Consider the following 20,381-nt stretch of genomic DNA (forward strand, 5'->3'; position numbering starts at 1 on the left):
CCATTATAACTAAGTATGGTTTATTATGGTGTTTGGAGTACCCTTTCTCTCTTTCAGGGTATGTAGTTAAATGGTCTACGGTAGATACATTGATTGCGAGCATTCAGGAGGCATCAGCAGAAATCCAGCTGATTACAGGTTATTTACCCTGGGATAGACCAGGGCACTCCTGGCACCATAACCATCACAGCGGTGCCTGGCACATCTAAGGTAAGTTGTTAAACCATTCTTTGGTAGGGTACCAACTGTCAAGCACCATAACACCATAACAACTGAGGCTGTGTGAGTCACAACACAGAGGTTTCACCTGGGCTGCATAAAAACAAGCAATTTAACTCTGAAATGGCAGAAAATGGAGCAGTAAGTGTAGCGGTATGATATGTACACCAACACAGATTCATTAAGCTAAAGTTGTTTTGGTGGTTAGAGTATACCTGTAAGGTACAATTCCATATTAAAAGGTCTACTCACAATGGGATAGCATGTGATAACACAATGCACACCCAACTTAACAATAACTTAAGATTTCCTCCAGTGGAACAGCTTGGTGATAAGGTGGAATGGAATAAGGTGACTACAGTGATTATTATACAAAAGCACTCACATATATACAGTACATACTGTCGGAAACAATACCTTTATTACATTGGCTATATATTCAGCTCCACGCCATGTCAAGCTGCATCCAGTGAAGTCCACAATCTTGATTGTTTCAGAATTCTTAATACTCTGACAAATTACTAAGCAATTAGAGGATAACAAAAATAATGTTAAGATGTGATACTACATCAATACAGAGAAATAAACAAACATGCAATGGCTAGCGTTACCAGGGTTCCATTTAACAATGCTTAATATAATATTATAGTATTTTTGCCAAGTGCTGGGTGCCAATTATGAACAGCGTAATTCCACAGAACCCAAAAACTATCACTGTTCAGTAAGGGTAATGTCAATATGAGGTTTGTTTAGACTGATTGCTTTATTGGAAACTCATTAATTCATATGTTTTGAAAAGAAAAAAAAATGGAACAGAACAGCTGATTGTAGGAGGCGTTGCAGATTCAAAAATACAATTTTAAATTTATACTCCTCTAATCGCTGTGGAAACCAGGGAAACAGAAGCAAAAAATATTTGCAATAAAAGCAGCAAGTCACTGGGGGAAATACTGCTGGGAAATGACTCACAATCTTATTTCAGCAGATAAGTAAAACAGCAAAACCAAGAAAAGAAAATGAACAATTCCACTATTCCTATGCATAACAGGAAGTGATGGGAAATGGACAACTTTAACCTTTGAAGAACCAGACAAAAAAGCAATATTCTAATTTTTCAGCGTTTTTACGTGTTAATACCTGTTCATAGAAATATGTCACATTTACCTACAGAAATGCTAGGGGTCATATCAGAAGTACAGTTCCGCTAATTACCTTGCTAAAAAAAAAAAAAAAATCATCAAACTCTTGGGCTATTACATATAAAATCAACTAATTAAATTGATGCAGAAAACCACTTGTTACAAGAATGGCATAAAACACCTATTAGTGGCTGAGCGGTGTACATACCAAAAACGCCTCTGACAGCACTAAGTGATCTGAACTACAAAGCAACCTGCATTAGAAGGAGAGGACAACCAGGGAGGTATAGAGTAAGCGCATCACTACCTGTTTAGAGATTTTCTGAGTGCTCCTAGCCATGTTGTGAATTGAAAGTCGCTAACTATTGGGGCTGTTAAGACTGTGTACAGTGTTTGTATCTTTCTGTGATTTTACTTGTCTGTATCTGTATGTATGCCAGTGTTTTTGAGTGTCTATGGATCCGCATGTGTCAGTGTTTGTAACTGCAGATGTGTCAGTGTGTGTATGTGTGTCTGTGTATCTGCATGTGTGTCAGTGTGTCTAACTACACTGTGAGAAGCAGGGAGAGCCCGAGGCTGGGAAAAACATATACATTTGAAATAACAGTGTCACGGGAGATGGGACTCCTTGTACGTGTTCCCTTAATTATACTTTGTATCATCTAATTTTTCCCTGCATTCAAATTTAATTGTTTCCTTCTGTTCGGTTACAGAACAGATTCTGTGGGGTCCCCTTGTTTGCAAATCATGTTTAGGCTTGATTGGAAGATTGTGCTTGTCCCATTTTAAATATGATAAAATTAGTATTAATCTGTGGATAGGTGTTGATGTCTCTTTTGCATATGATATTGGAACACAAGGCTTGTTCATATCAAAGGACTCCTTATCTAGGAGGGAATCAGGACATATGGAAAATGAGAGAGTTAGTTTATAGACTTCCAGGCCACTTATGTGTGACTTCTCACACCTTACAGAGTAACTCTACTGGGGTCCCAGCTTCAAAGAGGAATTTAGGTTGTAACCTCTGACATCCCATACAATCAAATTAACCCCTCTTGAAATTGACAATACCACCACTACCAGGCAGCCAGTTAATATATGCACAAACATAACTTAGTTTTACTGAACCGATCTGAACGCTTTTTGGATAGGTTGTGCGCTCATATCGGGGCTATTCCGGAATATAATTTTTGTGGGGTTCCGATGCTGTTGTCATGTTTTTGTGATATGTAAAAATTGTATGTAAGTTTTCCTGTTTGAGAGATAATTGGATTAGCTTAATTGGAGCTCAACTATCTCTCAAACACAATGGCTTGTGGGAAGGAAACCCCTGTGATTTTGTATTGGAAACCCCATGCTAGCAGCACTGCATAAAAAGCCGAGTGTGGCCTAATAAAGTTCAGATTGCTGCTTTTACCCAATACGACTGATTGCATCCATTATATTGGGGAAACTCTACACAAATGGAATACTTTCATTATATTCAGTACATCTGGAAGTAGGACTAGTGGAGGATTGAAGGAATAACAGCAATAGACTCACAAACCCGTGACAAACAGCAACTATAGTAATAACAAACACTTTGCTAATATGAGGGGTGCAAAAGGGTTTAGAAACACCTTCTGTCATTTACCGGATTCCCGTGCAGATGTCCCTTGGCGCTGGTTCAGGCTCTGCCTCCGCTCCTGACATTGGCGGGGAAGACCTAACGTACATGTGAATGTCCTGCGTCAGGCAACCAATTGTCCCCTCACAACCCAAAAGTCCCTCTAGAGGCTGTCTGGTAGACAGCCACTAGAGGTGAAGTTTAGCCTTAAAGGTAATTATTTCAGTTTATTAAAAACTGCAATAATTACCTTTGCATGGTTAAGGGACCTGGGACACTGCACCCAGACCACTTTAAAGAGCTGAAGTGGTAGAAGTGCCTATAGCGTACCTTTGACATTCGGTCAGCATGCAGAATGATGATGCCAAACCTAGCTAATGCTTACACTGATATATCAGTACTGTTTTATTTATTTATTATGCCTTCTGTAAATGTTATTTTCACAGAACTACATAAGAATGTTCTGCTTTTAGCCCCTGGACAGAAAACTGCGAGAAAGGAAAAAACAGCGAATTAAGTAATATAAGAAGAAACATGCTTAATACAAATGGAAATATTGCAAGCAGAATAGCACTGCAATTAAAAAGGTGGGATTTTGCACAAAATGTATAAGGATTGTGGGATATTGTATCACAAAGCCAATATATATGAACATCATTCAACCACAGAGAGAAACTAGGTACATAGTATAGAGTAATGATGCAAAATACTCTTTAGTCGACAAAAGTAGATACTATAGTCACCAGAACAACTACAGCTTAAAGTCCTTGCAGGCTTTTTTTTTTTTTTTTTTTTTTTTTTTTTTAATGTGCATCGATCTTCAAAATTTAAATTCTTTATTTTTGTATGTGCACAGGTTTACAACCGGCATGCAGAGCCACGACAGCTTCTGCACACTCTCGATATCATTTTACAGTGTAGGCAGCACATTTTTTTTTTTTTTTTTATAACACGAAGAATACAGGCATGTAAGCATAGCATTTAAACAGAAAGGCATTATGGGTTAGACTGAGCAGGTAACTGACATTTTTAGGTGAGGTCCCTAAATGGCAGGCAAGGTACACGCTACAGAGATCGACAATCATGACGTTACTTGCTGAGCATATACATGTTAGGTCGAGGAAGCTTTAGATTATAGTAATAAGATATGATTGTAACTAACGTGGCTAAATAGTGAGAGTTCTAGAGTAAAGTAAGCTAGACATCGTTTAACATCGTTTAACAGTGCTAAGTTAGTGTCATCTATATGGGTAACAGGAAACTACTGCATGATACGCTAGACAGTTTGAGGCAGATTGTCACGTTAGCTCTCCACACATGCTAAACACCATGTTAATTGCCACGTTGGACCCTGTTGCAGATACGAAGTATGGTCGCTGCGCCTATCTGAGCATGGTGGTCTATCTACGCTAGGGTAGGCTGCATCATAGGCAATTAACTGAGTTTACAATTGCACACCTCTTTATATAACAAAAAAAAGAAAATGCCATAAACCAGGGTTAGTAACTTCTACTATATAATAGATTTGGGTGACCCTGTGTATGCCATATACCAGCTAGATTGATGCAAGAGTAGTATTGATAAAGTGTATTCCCCTCTCTAATGGCCTGGCAGCGCCTGCATAAGACTGCTGCAATGGGACAGTGGTTAGGCATACCAGGGCTCCGTGGAACAACAAATCAGGGCATGCAAAACTTAAGTACCGGTATCCATTATGTAGGAACCGAGCTTAGTTGCGGTACAGAGAGTCTCTATAGCTGCAGTCCCCGGTTCTGCGAACAGCCGCACTTTGACACAGACTGTGCGAAGGAATTTTGCAGTGTCTCTGCCTATGGTCCTGCAGGGGCACAGTCTCTGTCTGGGTCGGTCCTCTTCAGTCAGCCGATGCCGACTTGGGGAATTTGGCATGTGGGCTCGGGACGGTGGTAGGGTGCGTGGTTTGATTGGCGTCTGTCTCCCAGGGAGGGTCTCCACATGGTCCTGTCCTCTGTACAGACCCGCTCGATGTGTCGATTGACCGTGCTGTCTTCGGGAGTCTGTGGAGGCTGGGATGTGCTTCGTTGGTTGAGGGCTTTAGGTGCCGCCGAGCGTTAGCGGGTCGGGCGTACTTTAGAGTCCCGTGTTGGCATGTACGAGGGCTGGTGTTGGCGTCCGCCATGTATGTAAGTACCTGCTTCCCCGATCTCGCACCTAGCCTTCGTCTGCGGGCCCCTCTGGGGGCTCGGGGCGGGTCACTGCTCATTTGGCGCCGGGTGGCAGGGCGAATCCACGCCGCCATTGCTTTTGTCGCCTGCCTGTAGAGCCATCTCCTGGTGCTGAGTTTGGTCCACAGACCGGTGCACAGCCGCTCGTAGAATTCCAGCGTGCAGTCGGGTGGTCTAACAGGTAGGCTTTTAGTCGCGGGTCGTGCTTGTGGCGCCATCTTGCTTGGGCCCCTACTGCCTCGGTGTCTGGTTAGTGTTTTCGTTTGGCCTTATCACGCTTTGGGGGTGTTCGTCCCCCACGAGGACCGGGATATCCCCCGCCGGTCCAGAGGGGGGGGTTGCAGGGCTGAGTTAATTTCTCGCGTGCAAGCGGGTCCTGTGCCGGGCGATCGGCCGCCTCCCCCAGGCTGCAGGTCCCACTTCAGTTTAGGCCGCGTGGCCGATTCGAACGCTCGTGTGGCTTGTCGGTACACTTTTGGTACCGTTTTGGTCCTGATGTGGTCTAGTATCCGTTTTTGGGCACCATGGGTTATTGGCATGAGTAGTTTCTGTAGGGTTCTCGTTTTTATGCCCACTGATGCACCAGCTCTTAGGGAACACGTCCGGCCATCTTGGCTGTCAGGCCCCGCCCCCCCTCATTGTTGTTTTTTTATGACAAGTATGTGTATGGACGAGAGATCATCAGGAATTCTCACCATGTGTGAATCGGGCAACAAGATACTGTCAATGCACTGCGTTGTAGGCAAGTTTCACAGCTTTTTATAAGGCCCAGTAATCTAGACTAAAAAAGGAAAAAAATATTTATTTATTCCAAACCATCGAGTGCTCCTTCATTTCTGCTGGGTTAATGTAATAGAAGCCGAGGGCAACACCATGGGAGATGAGCCAATACTAGAGCCAATACCTGCAAAAGCACTTCACACAGTTAGGTAACCCACCGGTTCTTTGTCAAGAACAAATATAGAGAGTGTAGGTTATATAACTAAATTTATATTAGATTAATGCATTGACCCACAGTATATTTTATCTTGAAAAAGACCCGATGGGGTTCAAACAGCAATCCATGTTTGCTTGTTGTAACAGTTTAGTTACACTTCAAAAAAGAAAAAACAACAATGTATGTGATATATAAATATATAGACTGTTTTAGAGCAGTTTTGACTTCTTACCTTAGGTCTGTCAGGTGCCAGACCCTGCCTCATCTACAGCATGCAGGTAAGCAGGAAACTCTCAGTCTCAGCTAACCCAGTCAGTGCAGGGCTTAGTTCATTAACTGATAAACAGCCGACGCTCTCAGTGAATTAGCTGGCCCTGCACTGCTGCCGAGAGTGGTGGGCATCATAACATAGATAAGTATCCAGGTCATTCTAAAACTATTTGCAATCTACTTGCAAAGGAAAGTGTAAGGCCACTCCTTGCATTATCCATAACAGCCTGCTCATTAGCCGAGAGTCCAGCTGACACATTTAGCCAATGAGCCAACCCTGCACAGTTATGTTTGTAGTGTAACCTTTAAACAAACAGTTTAGTAGATGTACCTCCAAAGTGGTCTGGGTGCAGTGGCCTTTAAGTGCAACAATGTAAGCATTGTAATTTTAAAGATACGGAAATACAGGCTAAAGTAGAGGGTGCTTCTGCTGGTACAACAGAGTTTCCCTCAGTAATGTGACGTTATAGGTCCTCGTGTATTTCATGAGGACATGAACATTTTCAAATCATATAATAGGGAAGCAATTAATTCAGTTCTTCCCTATGAGCAGCATTTGATTGTATGAGAAGACTACAGCCTGAGGGATGACCTCATTGGTGGCAGAGCAAGAGGATGCACAGAGTGAGTCTTAGCACTGGGGAAAAAAGGTGACGAAGACCCTTTTCTTTTTAATTTAGATTAGGGGGCCCTAAATTTAAAAAGGGAGTACAAAAATATAATGTTGAGAATACATGTTTGTATTCCAAATGTTATAGTGCAGCTTTACTATGTACGGTGACTCCAGACTTTAGCGCTTTTACAAGCATACAAATAAAAAGTGGGTAGGGGAAAAAAAAAAAAACGAGAGAATCTAATAGGGTATACTGCTAAAATGAATACATTTATTTAAACCATGCAATTAAAAGAGTCATGGTGGATTCTCACATTTGCTTAGAATTTTACCAGCATATCATTCCATATGGGAGTTACCAATGCAGTCCCTTCTGTTTAGTGTCTCTGCAGATCCTGGGTTGTATCGGTGAAAATAAGTATTTTTTATTTTTTTTTTACAGTTTTTTTGATTCTCTGTCTTTCAACATACGTAACTTTTGTAAGAGTCTCAGCTCATGGAAACTCTGCTCACATGCGTTTCGCCACTTCAAGGGCTTTATCAATGATATAACGGATTATTAATTTTAATAGTATAACCCTATGAGATTCTTCTTCGTTTATTTCCCCTTCCCACTTTCTCTTTAACCCCTTAAGGACACATGACATGTGTGACATGTCATGATTCCCTTTTATTCCAGAAGTTTGGTCCTTAAGGAGTTAATGTGAAGAAGCCGAAGTAGGAGGGATTGTAAACAAGGGGATTGCTTTTATACTCTATTGGTGGTTATATGAACTCCATAGGTATCCAAGAAGGGACCTATTTTTCTCATAGGATGCGCAGTCCCTTTCTTTCTACTTTCTAAAATTGCACACATAGGTTACAAATGTTCACCAGTTCGGTACTGCTGCACCCTTTTACCCATTATAAATTCAATTTTTTTCCCTCTATTTGTCCCTGGTTCCATTTTGCATAATTCGCAGCCACTTGCTCTAAGTACACTCAATAGCAGGTGGTCATTGTGCTTTTGTTTAGTTTTTTGTTCTCCACTTACGCTCCACCTTACTGCAAAAATGAAAATCACTTCAAATAGTTTTATGTTTTTTTGCTTACTTTTGGTTCAATAGCAGTAATACAGGTATGTGAAAGGGTGAACTGGGCAGAGATTAGTCTTTTGCTTTCCATCTATATTACAATGTAACTATGCATGTCCATAATACCAGAACTGCAATGGTGAAAAACCATGGGTGAATAAAGCATGTAATGCTTGTTCTATGTTGGCCTATAATTTGACATTAATTTTTAATTCCTGACTATTCATATTTTAATGAATAACAATGTAAATAAAAAAAGCAAGAATGACAGATTTTGTTCATTAGGAAACACCTTACTTTCCAATCCTTCATCTCCGCAAGAACAGTGTGGTAAAGACACACTTTCCAAGGATTTGGAGGCAGCCAAGCCCTTAAATAAGAGAAAGAACATGGAAGATTAGCTTGTTTTATAAATTCAGCAAGAAGCACTATCCTGGCTATTCATATTAAAGCACACACCCAAGCCATGAGAATTGCATTATTTTGGAACAGGTGCTTTATGAACGCAGCAGATTTATTAAGGTCCACAATTACCATCAATCGAGAACTTTGCATTATGATATGATGTGCGCAAAACATCACATGCATAACCACAAAAGAGAACCATTGTTCAACAGAGCACATGTCTGTTTTGTAAAAGTGGTTATAGTGCTTGGATTGTTGGTTTTAGACAAAAATAACAAAAATCACATTGATAACTTATTCCAAGTTTTTTTTTATTTATTATTTTAAAGGGAGTACTTGTACCCAATGTTATTGTGGTTTAGAAAAAAATAAATAAAATATTACATTGAAAATGTCCTAGGATACTTCCTAGTGTGCCTAGGCAATTGTTAGTCAAAGAAATGACGTGTTGACACTTATTTTATATTCAATTAAAAGTCAAAGCTCATTTAACAAGAGTAATGCCAGTATATGAAGAAGTGATGATCTTCCAATGCCTATAATAGAAAGCAAAACTCAACTATACTTTTATTTCTGGTAAATTCACAGGCAAAAATGTGGATTAAAAAAATGATATCACATATATACACAATATCAGTTGGCGGATTGTAAAGCACAAACATGTAAGTTGTAGATTTACCTTTGCTAAAAATTTGAAGTCTCTTTTCCGTAAGGGCAGTCCATGAAGTTCCAAACTACTCAAGGAATTTGATACACTTAAACACCCTGCAATGGATGCGCATAACTGAAAAGTCATGTCCTTCGAATGAATGGGTGGAACACGTCTTTTGAAATAGATTCCAAGCTTTTCTGCACCTGTCACCAAAACAAAGACACATAAGGATTCAGGTTTAAATTTATAAAGGAGTAAATTGTAGAGATTAAAATCCTCAAGAATTTTCATCTCTGTTTATTCTATAAACTATAACATAGGTCTACATAAAAAAGTCACCAGAACAACTACAGTTTATTGTATTTGCTCTGGTGAGTAGAATCATTACCTTCAGACTTTTTGCAGTACACACAGTATTTTCAGAGAAAATGCAAGGTTTACATTACAGCCTAGGGACACCTCCACTGGCCACTCATCAGATGCTTACAAGAGGTGCTTCCTGGTGCAGTGTTGCACAGTGTGCAGCACTGCCAGTGTCTCCACATTTTGCATGAATACACTGAACTTTCCTCATATAGATGCATTACTTCAATTAATATATATGAGGAGATGCTGATTGGCCAGGGCTGTGTTTGACTTGTGCTGGCTCTGCCCCTGATATGCTTCCTTCACAAGCTCAACCAATCCTATTGAAAAGCATTATGATTGGTTCAGAGAATAACATCTGATGAAGTCAGGGGCAGAGCCAGCAGCTGCAGACTTGAATGCAAGCAAGATTTGACTGTATTTAGGGAGGCAAGTGGGGGGCAGGGGAGCTAGGTGGTGGTTATAGCACTATAGGATCAGGACCACGGTAGGGGGAATAGGGGGGCAGGGGTATGCATAGGGCCTTCCCTTGGCCCTCTGTGTGCCTCTTCCCTGTTCCCTCAACCTTCTGTGGCTTCCCTCAGCCCTCTGGGAGGAAAAGGCACACAGAGGGCTGAGAGGAGGGGGGAAAAGGCACACAGAGGGCTGAGAGGAGGGGCGAAAAGGCACACAGAGGGCTGAGAGGAGGGGAGAAAAGGCACACAGAGGGATGAGAGGAGGGGAGAAAAGGCACACAGAGGGCTGAGAGGAGGGGAGAAAAGGCACACAGAGGGCTGAGAGGAGGGGAGAAAAGGCACACAGAGGGATGAGGGGACAAAGAAACACAGAGGGGCTAGTGGGACAAAGAGACACACAGAGAGGCTGGGAGGGACAAAGACATACAGAGAGGCTGGGAGCGCCAATGAGACACAGAAAGGCTAGGGAGGACAAAGAAACACATATGAAAGCCAGCATCTTTTACTATGGAAGCTGTAACAGAAACAGCCAGCTTCCATTTGACAGGCTGAAGGTGAGGTTAAGCGCAACAAGAGATTTAAATAAGAATGTGGATATAAAGAGCAGCACACATGAAGAGTTGGTCAGCCCCAGGACCTGACATGATCCACAACTACTGGATAAAGAAGTTAACAGCGCTGCTAGCAGCACAAATGAACCATCTACTAGCAACAGGCTCCCACCCTGACTGGCTAACACAAGGCAGAACAATACTGATCATGAAGGACCCTCACAAGGGAACAACACCATCCAACTACCGACCAATAACCTGCCTCCCACAACATGGAAACTCCAGTCAGGCATCATAGCCTCCAAGATCCAAGGGCATATGAGTCAATATACGAGCAATACTCAGAAGGGGATTGGAAACATCAGAGGATCAAAACACCAACTACTGGTAGACCAAGCAGTCACAATAGATTCTAAGACCAGACAGACCAATCTGTGCACAACCTGTATTGACTACAAGAACGCCTGTGACAACCTCCCTACAAGGTCAGAAAAACAATAAGAGCCTTCATCAAGAACTCGATGGGTAATTGGAAAACAACTCTAGAAGCCAATTCCAGGACAATAACACAAGTGAACATCAAGGTGATGCACTATCCCCAATGCTGTTCTGCATAGGCCTCAACCCCCTTAGCTAGATCATCAAGACGAGTGGATACAGATATAGGTTCAAGAGTGGAGCTACCATCAGTCACCTACTCTACAAGGATGTCATCAAGCTGTATGCCAAAAATGAGCGGGACATTGACTCACTGATCCACCTAACTAGGATATACAGCAAGGACATAGGGATGTCGTTCGGACTAGAGAAGTGCAGATAGCAAAAAGAGGGAAGATGATCAGGACAAAAGGAGTTGAAGTTCCAGAATGCCAAATAGAAGATGTAGAGGACAGCTACCTGGGGGTACCGCAAATGCATTGGAAACCATGAAGAATAGGGAAGGAGGATAGCAACATCCAAGTACCTCCAAAGAGTCAGAAGGTTCTGAAGTCCCAGCCCAATGGCAAGAACAAGATCCAAGCCATCAACACATATACCCTACTGGTCATCAGGTACCCAGCTGGAATAATAACCTGGCCAGGAGAAGAACTGCTCACCATGGATGTCAAAGCCAGAAAACTACTCACTATGAATGGAGGATTCCACCCGAAATCTAGCACCCAGAAACAGTACACCTGACGGATGGAAGGAAAATACAACGGAAATGGTACAGAAAAAAGAAAGGAAGGCAGCGCCACTAAAAACCACCGAAATTAAAAGAGCATAGAATAGGCAGACTAAAATGCAATATATATAATAGATAATAGCAAATAGAAGTCCAGAATAAATAGTCTGACTGGTAGATGAATCAAACAACGAGGTATATCTTTGTAGAGGTGAATACAGTCTTTAGTAGTGGGGGATTCTTCAGAGTGGTGTAGATGCGTCTTTGTACATCATATAAAATAAATAAGATAACAACTAATGGTGTAGTATGTCCCGAAAGGGGTAGAAACAATAAAAAAAGAGTATATGGTCCTACTCACGTTTTCAAGAGCTATGGACTTAACTCTAGTGTGGATAACGTACAGTGGTATAATCCCCACTTATGGGATACGTGAGGTCTTGGTATTCTTTCTTGATAAGGGCCCATATGTGGAAATAAAAGCGGGAATGGCAATAGTGCTCAAAGTATAAATTGCCAGAGGTGAGAAGATAAAAAACCAAGTGGTTACTCACATTTAGTTGAACAGACTAACTGTTCAATGAATACAGCTTGAATGGTATAATCCCCACCCACTATTTTTGGGAGTAATATCCTCACTGGAAAGTAAAAACACTTCTGGTGCCGGATAAAAGGATGGTAGTAGTAAAAAAGTAAAATAATAATAGTAATAAAAAGTAAGATGGCTAACTCACAGTAAGAAAGTGGCCAAAATACCTTTATTTAAAACAACAGTTTAAAAACCACAACGCGTTTCGCCCTTAGGCTTTATCAAGTGGAGATCAGAAAGTACATCCTGTTACATACAGGTATATATAGGCAGTGAACATATTTTAAAAAGGCGCCAAAATGACGTCATAATTCCGTTTTTTTTTGTTGTTTTTTTTAAAGTGCTAAATTTTAGACGTATCAGAGAATACATACCTATATGGGAAACGTGATAGTTTAAAATTAAAAACTAGGTTTTATACTCACAATACCTTGCATATTATATTTAGATAGAACTGTCACATGATCGGCGGCCATTTTAGTATTTTCGGGCCTTGCCGCAAAGAATTATGGGGTATGTAGGCACAGACCAGCAATATAATTAATGCTGGAAGAGGGAGGGTTTATGTATGCGGCGGCGGCCATGTTGCATATATATTATTCTACATATATAAAGCCAAACTGAATATTAAGATGACAGAGGGCAACATTTGTCATTAATACAAGTGAAAGGCCAGGGGCATTCATTTAGGCAATAAAACATTTTAATAGAATAATAATATTAATATCCACATAGGCTCAAAGAATAAACACAATAAGAGCAAGCACTTGCTGGGTAGAGTATATAAGTGATAAATGGTCTATCTTACTGTACAGTTAGTGGTGATATCACAGTGGAGTATAAAAACATAAAATGAAATAGGGGTTTGTGAAATATATAGGATAAAGAAAAAAGCTTGCAGATTGGATATGCACATAAAAAAAATTGATAATACATAATATGTGTAATTATTAAAATAATGATTCAATATATATTTCATGCATAAAATAATTATAAAAGATAATAAAATATAAGAAATATATTCTAAAAAATTAAACAGGTCGAACTCTACATTAAGACCTTTGGGGGTAAGGGTTTTTAAAAGGAACACCCAGTGCATTTCTTTTTGTCCCAGTAATTTTTTTAGGTCACCTCCCCTCCAGGGTAATTTACATCTTTGGATCCCAGTACAGTCTAAAAATTTAGGGTCTTTGTTGTATGCTTTGAAACAGAGTGATTCAGGTAGCCTTTGATAATATTTCTACAGTGTTCTGCTAACCTTATTTTTAAGCATCGTGTGGTCATACCCACATACTGGAGGCCACATGGGCACTCCGATAGGTATACAACATTCTTAGTAGTGCAACATATTAAATCTTTAATAGGGTATGTAATGCCTGTTTTGTTTGAGGTAAATTGGGTTGTTTTTGATGTGCTGTTTTGGTCAGTGGATCTGCAGACAATGCATCTGTTGCATTTAAAAAAAAACTTAAGAATTTGATAAAAATGATGGATTGCTTGTATTGGCTTTTTTTGTATAATTTTTAGTAAGCATTGTCTTTAGGTTTGGGGCCCCCTCGTAAAATTATATGGGGTTTATCTGGGATGAGTGTCTTTAAAATGTTGTCTTGTTTTAAAATGTGCCAGTGTTTTTGAATAGTTTTTTTCACGATTTTATTCTTATTGGCAAAGTTAAAGATGATCGGCATGGATGGTGGGCCTTTATTTTTATTCGTATTATATTCTAAGAGATCGAGCCTTTCTTTTTGTTTCACTGCTTTGAGGGATTCTTCTAGCTTTTCTTTTGGGTAATTTTTACTGATAAATTGAGCTTCTAGGGTTCTAGCTTGTTCGTCGAAATCTGTATTGAGGGAACAGTTCCTGCGAAGACGTAGGAACTGACCTTTAGGGACCCCATCTAACCATGGTTGGTAGTGGCCGCTTGATCTGTCAATGTCTGTGTTGGTTCACACTTTTTAAAAAAAAGTTCTAGTGTTAATATTCCCATCCTGGATAAAAATTTGGATGTCTAAAAAATTAATTCAATCTTTGCTGTGTTCTGATGTTAAAATGATGCCACTATTGTTGTTGTTTAGGTGGTTAAAAAAAAAAAAAGTTTAAGTGAGGTTTCAGGACCTTTCCAGATAAAAAAAACAAGTCGTCTATGTATCTAAAATAGGATACTAGGTTTGCTTTCCAGGGGTGATCTCCCCAGATTGCTTTAGACTCCAAATTGTCCATAAAACGATTGGCATAACTTGGTGCAAACCTAGTACACATAGATGTGCCTTGTCTTTGAATGTAAAAAGTGTCTAAAATCCAAAATTGTTATTCGTTAAAATAATCTTTATCCCTTCTATGATAACAAAATTCCAGAAAAACTAATTCATTTTATCTGTTTTTAATCTATTTAAAACTGCTTCACACCCTAATTCGTGGGGGATTATGGTGTACAGAGACTGGACATCACAAGTGACTAGAATAAAATCTGGATGCCAGGTAAAAAATGTAAAAATTTGACATTTTACCCTAGATTAAGAAATTACTACGTTTGAGAAAATGGTCATGAGGAATATCGATAAAATTAAAAAACCACATCAAAGTCAGTATAACCTTAACTTTGGCGAAAGACAAGCACTTAAAGAATTGAGACAAGACAACACCATAGTGATAAAACCAGCCGACAAGGGCAGGGGAATAGTTATTTTAAATAGTGAGGACTATACACAAGAAGCTATTAGTCTCCTGAGTGACGCTAGTACCTATAAAATTTTAAGTAAAGACCCAAGTAGAGAAATGAAAAATGAATATGATAAACTCATAGAAGAAGGAAAACGTTTGTGAATTCTTAATCAAAAAGAATATACATTTTTAAACATTGCACACCCAAAGATACCGGTATTTTCCATCATATCGTATAATTTACCAAAGATCCATAAGGATAGAAACAAAGCTCCAGGAAGGCCTATTGTCTCTGGAATTGGGTCAATTTCAAGTAAGTTGTCCCAATACATAGACAAGTGCCTTCAACCAATAGTATGTACGGTAAATGCCCTAGTTATCTTAAAGATACCTTGAATATTCTTCAAGTGTTGGCAGACTAGGAATGGAATAAAAATAGTTTTTTTAGTAATAGCAGATGTCAGCTCGCTGTACACTATTATTTCACATGAAAGAGGATGCCAAGCTGCTAAACACTTTTTAGAACATTCACAGACATTTTTGGATGAGCAGATAGACTTTTTAATCAAAGGTATTAAATGGATTTTAAACAACAATTATTTTTGGTTTAGAGAAATCTTTTATCTACAGACATGTGGAACAGCAATGGGCACGATAACAATCACGCCCAGCTATGCTAATCTATTTATGGCATTATGGGAACACAAATTAATCTATCAAGAAGACCGTAGATGGCCTCAATGACGATTTTGAGCTGTGTAATTTTTTATAAAAATATATTTTTTATATATCTTTTAGTAATTTGATAAAGATATATCCAAATTTTATTATTTATTTTTAAATTCAAAATATTCAATTTTTAAAGAGTTTTAAATAATAAAAAAAGTAAATATATATATATTTTTTTATAGTTCTTAAATCACATTGAGATTTGTTGTGCACTTTATCACTTGGTATCAAGTGGCTATTCCCTCTGACAATTCACTTTAACTACACCTAATTGTACTGTATTCAACTGCACTATTATGCAGATACGAAGTGTACATGATTAAGACCATTTATTTCAATTACACCTAATCGTACTGTATTTATATGCATTTTAATTATACATATATGAACAGCATATATGTATATTTTGTATAATAATGTCGATTTAATATACCATTTTCCCTGATTTTCAACCGTTTGTTTTCTTTTGTATATGTTTTACTAATGAGCCACATTAATCCCAATTACTTGCTGGGAAGATGGACAACAATATACTTTAAATTTCTAACACCGGCGTAGAAGGGAATTTACCACAAGAAAACGGCTGAGAAACATAGGAAATTACGTTATCTTTAGTACTTCTATGAAATATACACAGACCATGTATAAACATGCCCTATTCATGACGCTGCACGTGACATTTTGCCACGTGGGGAATCATGTGACCGGGCTAAAACACTCCATCCGATACAGCTGATTCAAGCACACACCTACGGAAATCAAGAATCCAATTGGAGTATTCCCTAAGCGAATCACCAATCAGCAGGAATGAGGAGACATTTAAACCGTCAATATGCAGCATGATGGACACCGATTGAGAAAGCTGTTACTATACAGAGAAACGCGTTTCAGGAAGGACGATTTAAAAGGACTTTAATTGATTTATTTATATTATTTGAGTTGTTACATTTGTTTAATAAATATTATTTTATTAAGAACACAAGTCAACCTCCTACCATCTGCTGCTTAAAGAAAGGTTGTTGCCCCCTTAAAAGCACACTTACTTATACACCAGGAGTCAGGTCTGTGCTCCTGACAAGGTGAGAAGCCACTTATTCACTACATTTTTCTCTATCTTGTGGAACTTATTGCACTAGAAGCCACCTGGCTTCCTTTGTTCTCCTATCCTTTTCTTTTTTTTATATGGGGACCATCTGAACAAGAAGAGGTACAGAGTCACCATAGTACACACATACCAAAGCGACCTAAGCCGATCCTATGTGGCTCTTTCCCATGTGAGTGAGACTGTTGTGACCATTTATTTCACATTGTCCAACTATGATGAAATGATATTACTACACTACATTTCTTGAATGCTGAAAACTGTATTAACCCTTAGGGGCAAGTTACTGAATCTTTAAGCGCTCCACAATCACACTAGTGGTGGATCATACATATTTTCCTTTCCACTTAGTGCATACACCTATTTATACATATTTCTATAGGGGAGGAGAGTCCCTATATGAATGTGGTAGCTGCTAATAAAATATTTATTAAATTTTTACAAAAGCGCCAATTCCACACACATAGATTTATTATTTTTCAATCCTATACATATATTCATTTCTAAAGTTAGAGTGTTCCTTTAAGAAACACCATTAGTAAAAAAAAAAAAAAGTCCTTTACACAATAAAAACTAGAAAACGGACACTAGAAAAGAACAAACTAAATACAGATAGAACTCAAGTAACAATTTTGCTATGCAAAAATGTGAATTTAATAATAGTCTTTAACACAGATCATATACGTTTTTGATCAATCCCTCTAGAACAGTGGTTCCCAACCCAGTCCTCAAGTACCCCCTAACAGTCCAGGATTTAGGGATTACCAAGTTGTTTCTAAGGTGTTTTTAGGACAGGGGTAGGCAACCTTCGGCACCCCAGATGTTCTGGACTACAGTCCCCATAATGCTCTTACACCCATAATGCTTGCAAAGCATTATGGGGGGGTGGGGGGGGGTGTAGTCCAAAACATCTGGAGTACCGAAGGTTGCTTATGCCTGTTTTAGGAGAAGGGAAAAAAAACACTTCAGACACAACAGGGTAATCCCAAAATCCTGGACTGGCAGGGGGTACTTGAGGACTGGGTTGGGAACCACTGATCTAGAACCTCATGAATTAAGACAGTGTAAGTTTTTTGTTTAAAACACTGGAACATGCACATATACAGATTTTTAACAAACCTGAATCGCTAAGTCCTGGCTGATGGCAACTTTTTATTGAAATACTTGTCAAGTTCTTGTTAATTTTCAGAGAATTAAGAATAGGTGGCCAGTCAGAAACTTTTATCCTATCCGCATTAAAACTTAGGGTCCTGTGCCCGTAGCTGGTTCTTATAGCTGGTACTGGGACTGAGTCTTGTATTGCACACAGGGATTCATAGTGCGAATGAAAGTCTACAGCTCCATGACGACGTATTTGAACTGAGTCAATCATTTTTATATTAATACTTCTTCCTGTTAGGGGGTGAAATAAATAAAAAAAATAAAAAAATCACAATGTTTTGGGTTATCATATCAACTGTTTTAAAACACAATAAAACTAGCCATATGCTTACATATAAAAAGTTATCACATAAGCGAGAAGAAAAAGGAGCGTAAAACCAACTATTTAATGCAGAGGTCAGTGTTGCTGTGATTAGTCAACTCATTTGTTGGCCAGTACTGGATTTGCCAGTAGGAACTTGCCTAAAGGCATCGCTCTGATTGGGACACTTTTTAGGGCACCCTAAAGTATAGCTTTTTTTATGTATACATCCAATTTCTTCTGTTGTTATGGTATTGTATGCAAATGATACTCACATTTAGTCAAAATTCCAGATCATTACCAAACTCAAGAGTGGTATCTGTAGCATTTTTTAAGTTGTGTATACATGGCATATACTTCACATGCAATATAACTTTACAAGCAGTAGTAGTTATGGTGCAAAAAAAGCCCTGAGCCCCTCCCCCCCACAGTCAATAGGCAAAGCATTTAAGAAGGATTTCACTCTTTTCCAGGAGTCTGACAGCTGCTACTCTCTTCCTTCACTCTAGGAGAGCTGGATTCTCCTGCTTAGGAGCTTTCATTAGTTCTCCTGAGCCAAGCATCGCAGTGCACGGCTAGCTTATTGGCTGAAAGTGTCAGATTCTGGCCTTCTGAAGGCAAGTTTTACCCATTAAGGCAAGACAGTGACCGGGCCCTCCAGACACTGTAACAACTTAATTGAGATCAAGTTGTTTTGGTGCCTGTAGTGTTCCTAAACCCCTTAAGGACACATGACATGTGTGACATGTCATGATTCCCTTTTACTCCAGAGGTTTGGTCCTTAAGGGGTTAAAGTAGTACTGTCACTTGTGTAGAGGTGGCAGAGTGGAAAACAAAAAGGGAGATATCTGTATTCCTGACACTATAGTGTTCATTTAAGATTGTTCTTGCATAATTAGGTGCCATAGGCATCTATTGTACATAGAACAAGATAATGCCATTCCAATGAGGTATAGCAACTGATGTGATTGAAATTCCCTTGCTAAAGCTGGGAATTACAAGAGACAAAGAAGGCCCTACTTTGTCTTTATGGATGTGTCATGAAAGTGTTGATGAACTTTCATAAAGACTCCTTTGCAAAAGCTGACAAATAGCAGGAATCTTTAATATTTCTTAAACTGCAAGAAGCCTCATGAAATTTCACCAGTTAACATGGTTGGGACTTGTTGCAAGGACTCATTTATTCAGCAATTAGTGACGCTGCAAACATTCAATGCTAGTAATACTGAGATACTAGCATAAGTCGCAATGGCCCTGTGACATATTATTGAACTATCTAGTAGTGGTACAGTGACATGTTAGTACAGCATTTAGTTAATGCAGATGTTAAGGAACTAAGGATAATGTGGCAGATACTGATACAATGACCAGTTAAAACAACTGTTGGCAGCACTGTCAGTGGATCAATCAAGGTTACAATGACTAGTAAGTGCTGTAATTAGTTATATAGTAACTAGCTAGTGCAGTAATTAGTAATACTAGTAAAAACACCGTAGTTGGTGGCACTGTGACTAGTGTCAGCAGTAATTTGTGGCATTGTGATTTGTTAATGTAGCAATGCATAGATTAGCAGTGAAAAAGCTGCTTAATGCAGTTAGTCACTAATTCGTATTGGTACAGTTACTAGTAAATTCCTGCTGCCACTAACATAGACTAGTTATATAGCAAAACTATACAGAGCTGATTATAAAAAACACCCACCTCTGCAGCAGATTAAGGAAAGGGATGACAAGCAGGGAGACAGGCTGCTGTTACCCCTGTGTGATGGCTGCTGTGGCCCCTGTGTGATGGCTGCTGTGGCCCCTGTGTGATGGCTGCTGTGGCCCCTGTGTGATGGCTGCTGTGGCCCCTGTGTGATGGCTGCTGTGGCCCCTGTGTGATGGCTGCTGTGGCCCCTGTGTGATGGCTGCTGTGGCCCCTGTGTGATGGCTGCTGTGGCCCCTGTGTGATGGCTGCTGTGGCCCCTGTGTGATGGCTGCTGTGGCCCCTGTGTGATGGCTGCTGTGGCCCCTGTGTGATGGCTGCTGTGACCCCTGTGTGATGGCTGCTGTGACCCCTGTGTGATGGCTGCTGTGGCCCCTGTGTGATGGCTGCTGTGGCCCCTGTGTGATGGCTGCTGTGGCCCCTGTGTGATGGCTGCTGTGGCCCCTGTGTGATGGCTGCTGTGGCCCCTGTGTGATGGC

The 20,381-nt window shown here is 39.7% G+C and overlaps 1 protein-coding gene across 2 annotated transcripts in view; it reads right to left on the reverse strand.

Annotated features, from left to right (window-relative positions):
• Positions 1 to 20,025, reverse strand: part of CEP78 (centrosomal protein 78) — a 60,756-nt gene extending 40,731 nt beyond the window's left edge. For both annotated transcript variants that reach the window (XM_063455021.1, XM_063455020.1), the window contains exons 1-5: positions 19,900 to 20,025; positions 17,856 to 18,128; positions 9,146 to 9,321; positions 8,359 to 8,431; positions 637 to 740 (exon numbers count right to left, since the gene is read on the reverse strand). In XM_063455021.1, coding sequence (XP_063311091.1) covers positions 637 to 740; positions 8,359 to 8,431; positions 9,146 to 9,321; positions 17,856 to 18,108 — 606 coding nt within the window. In that variant the 5' untranslated portion in view covers positions 18,109 to 18,128; positions 19,900 to 20,025. The remainder of the gene's footprint in view (positions 1 to 636; positions 741 to 8,358; positions 8,432 to 9,145; positions 9,322 to 17,855; positions 18,129 to 19,899) is intronic.
• Positions 20,026 to 20,381: the final 356 nt, after the last annotated feature.

The sequence above is a fragment of the Pelobates fuscus genome, chromosome 5 (genome assembly GCF_036172605.1).
Source record: "Pelobates fuscus isolate aPelFus1 chromosome 5, aPelFus1.pri, whole genome shotgun sequence".
Taxonomy (NCBI): domain Eukaryota; kingdom Metazoa; phylum Chordata; class Amphibia; order Anura; family Pelobatidae; genus Pelobates; species Pelobates fuscus.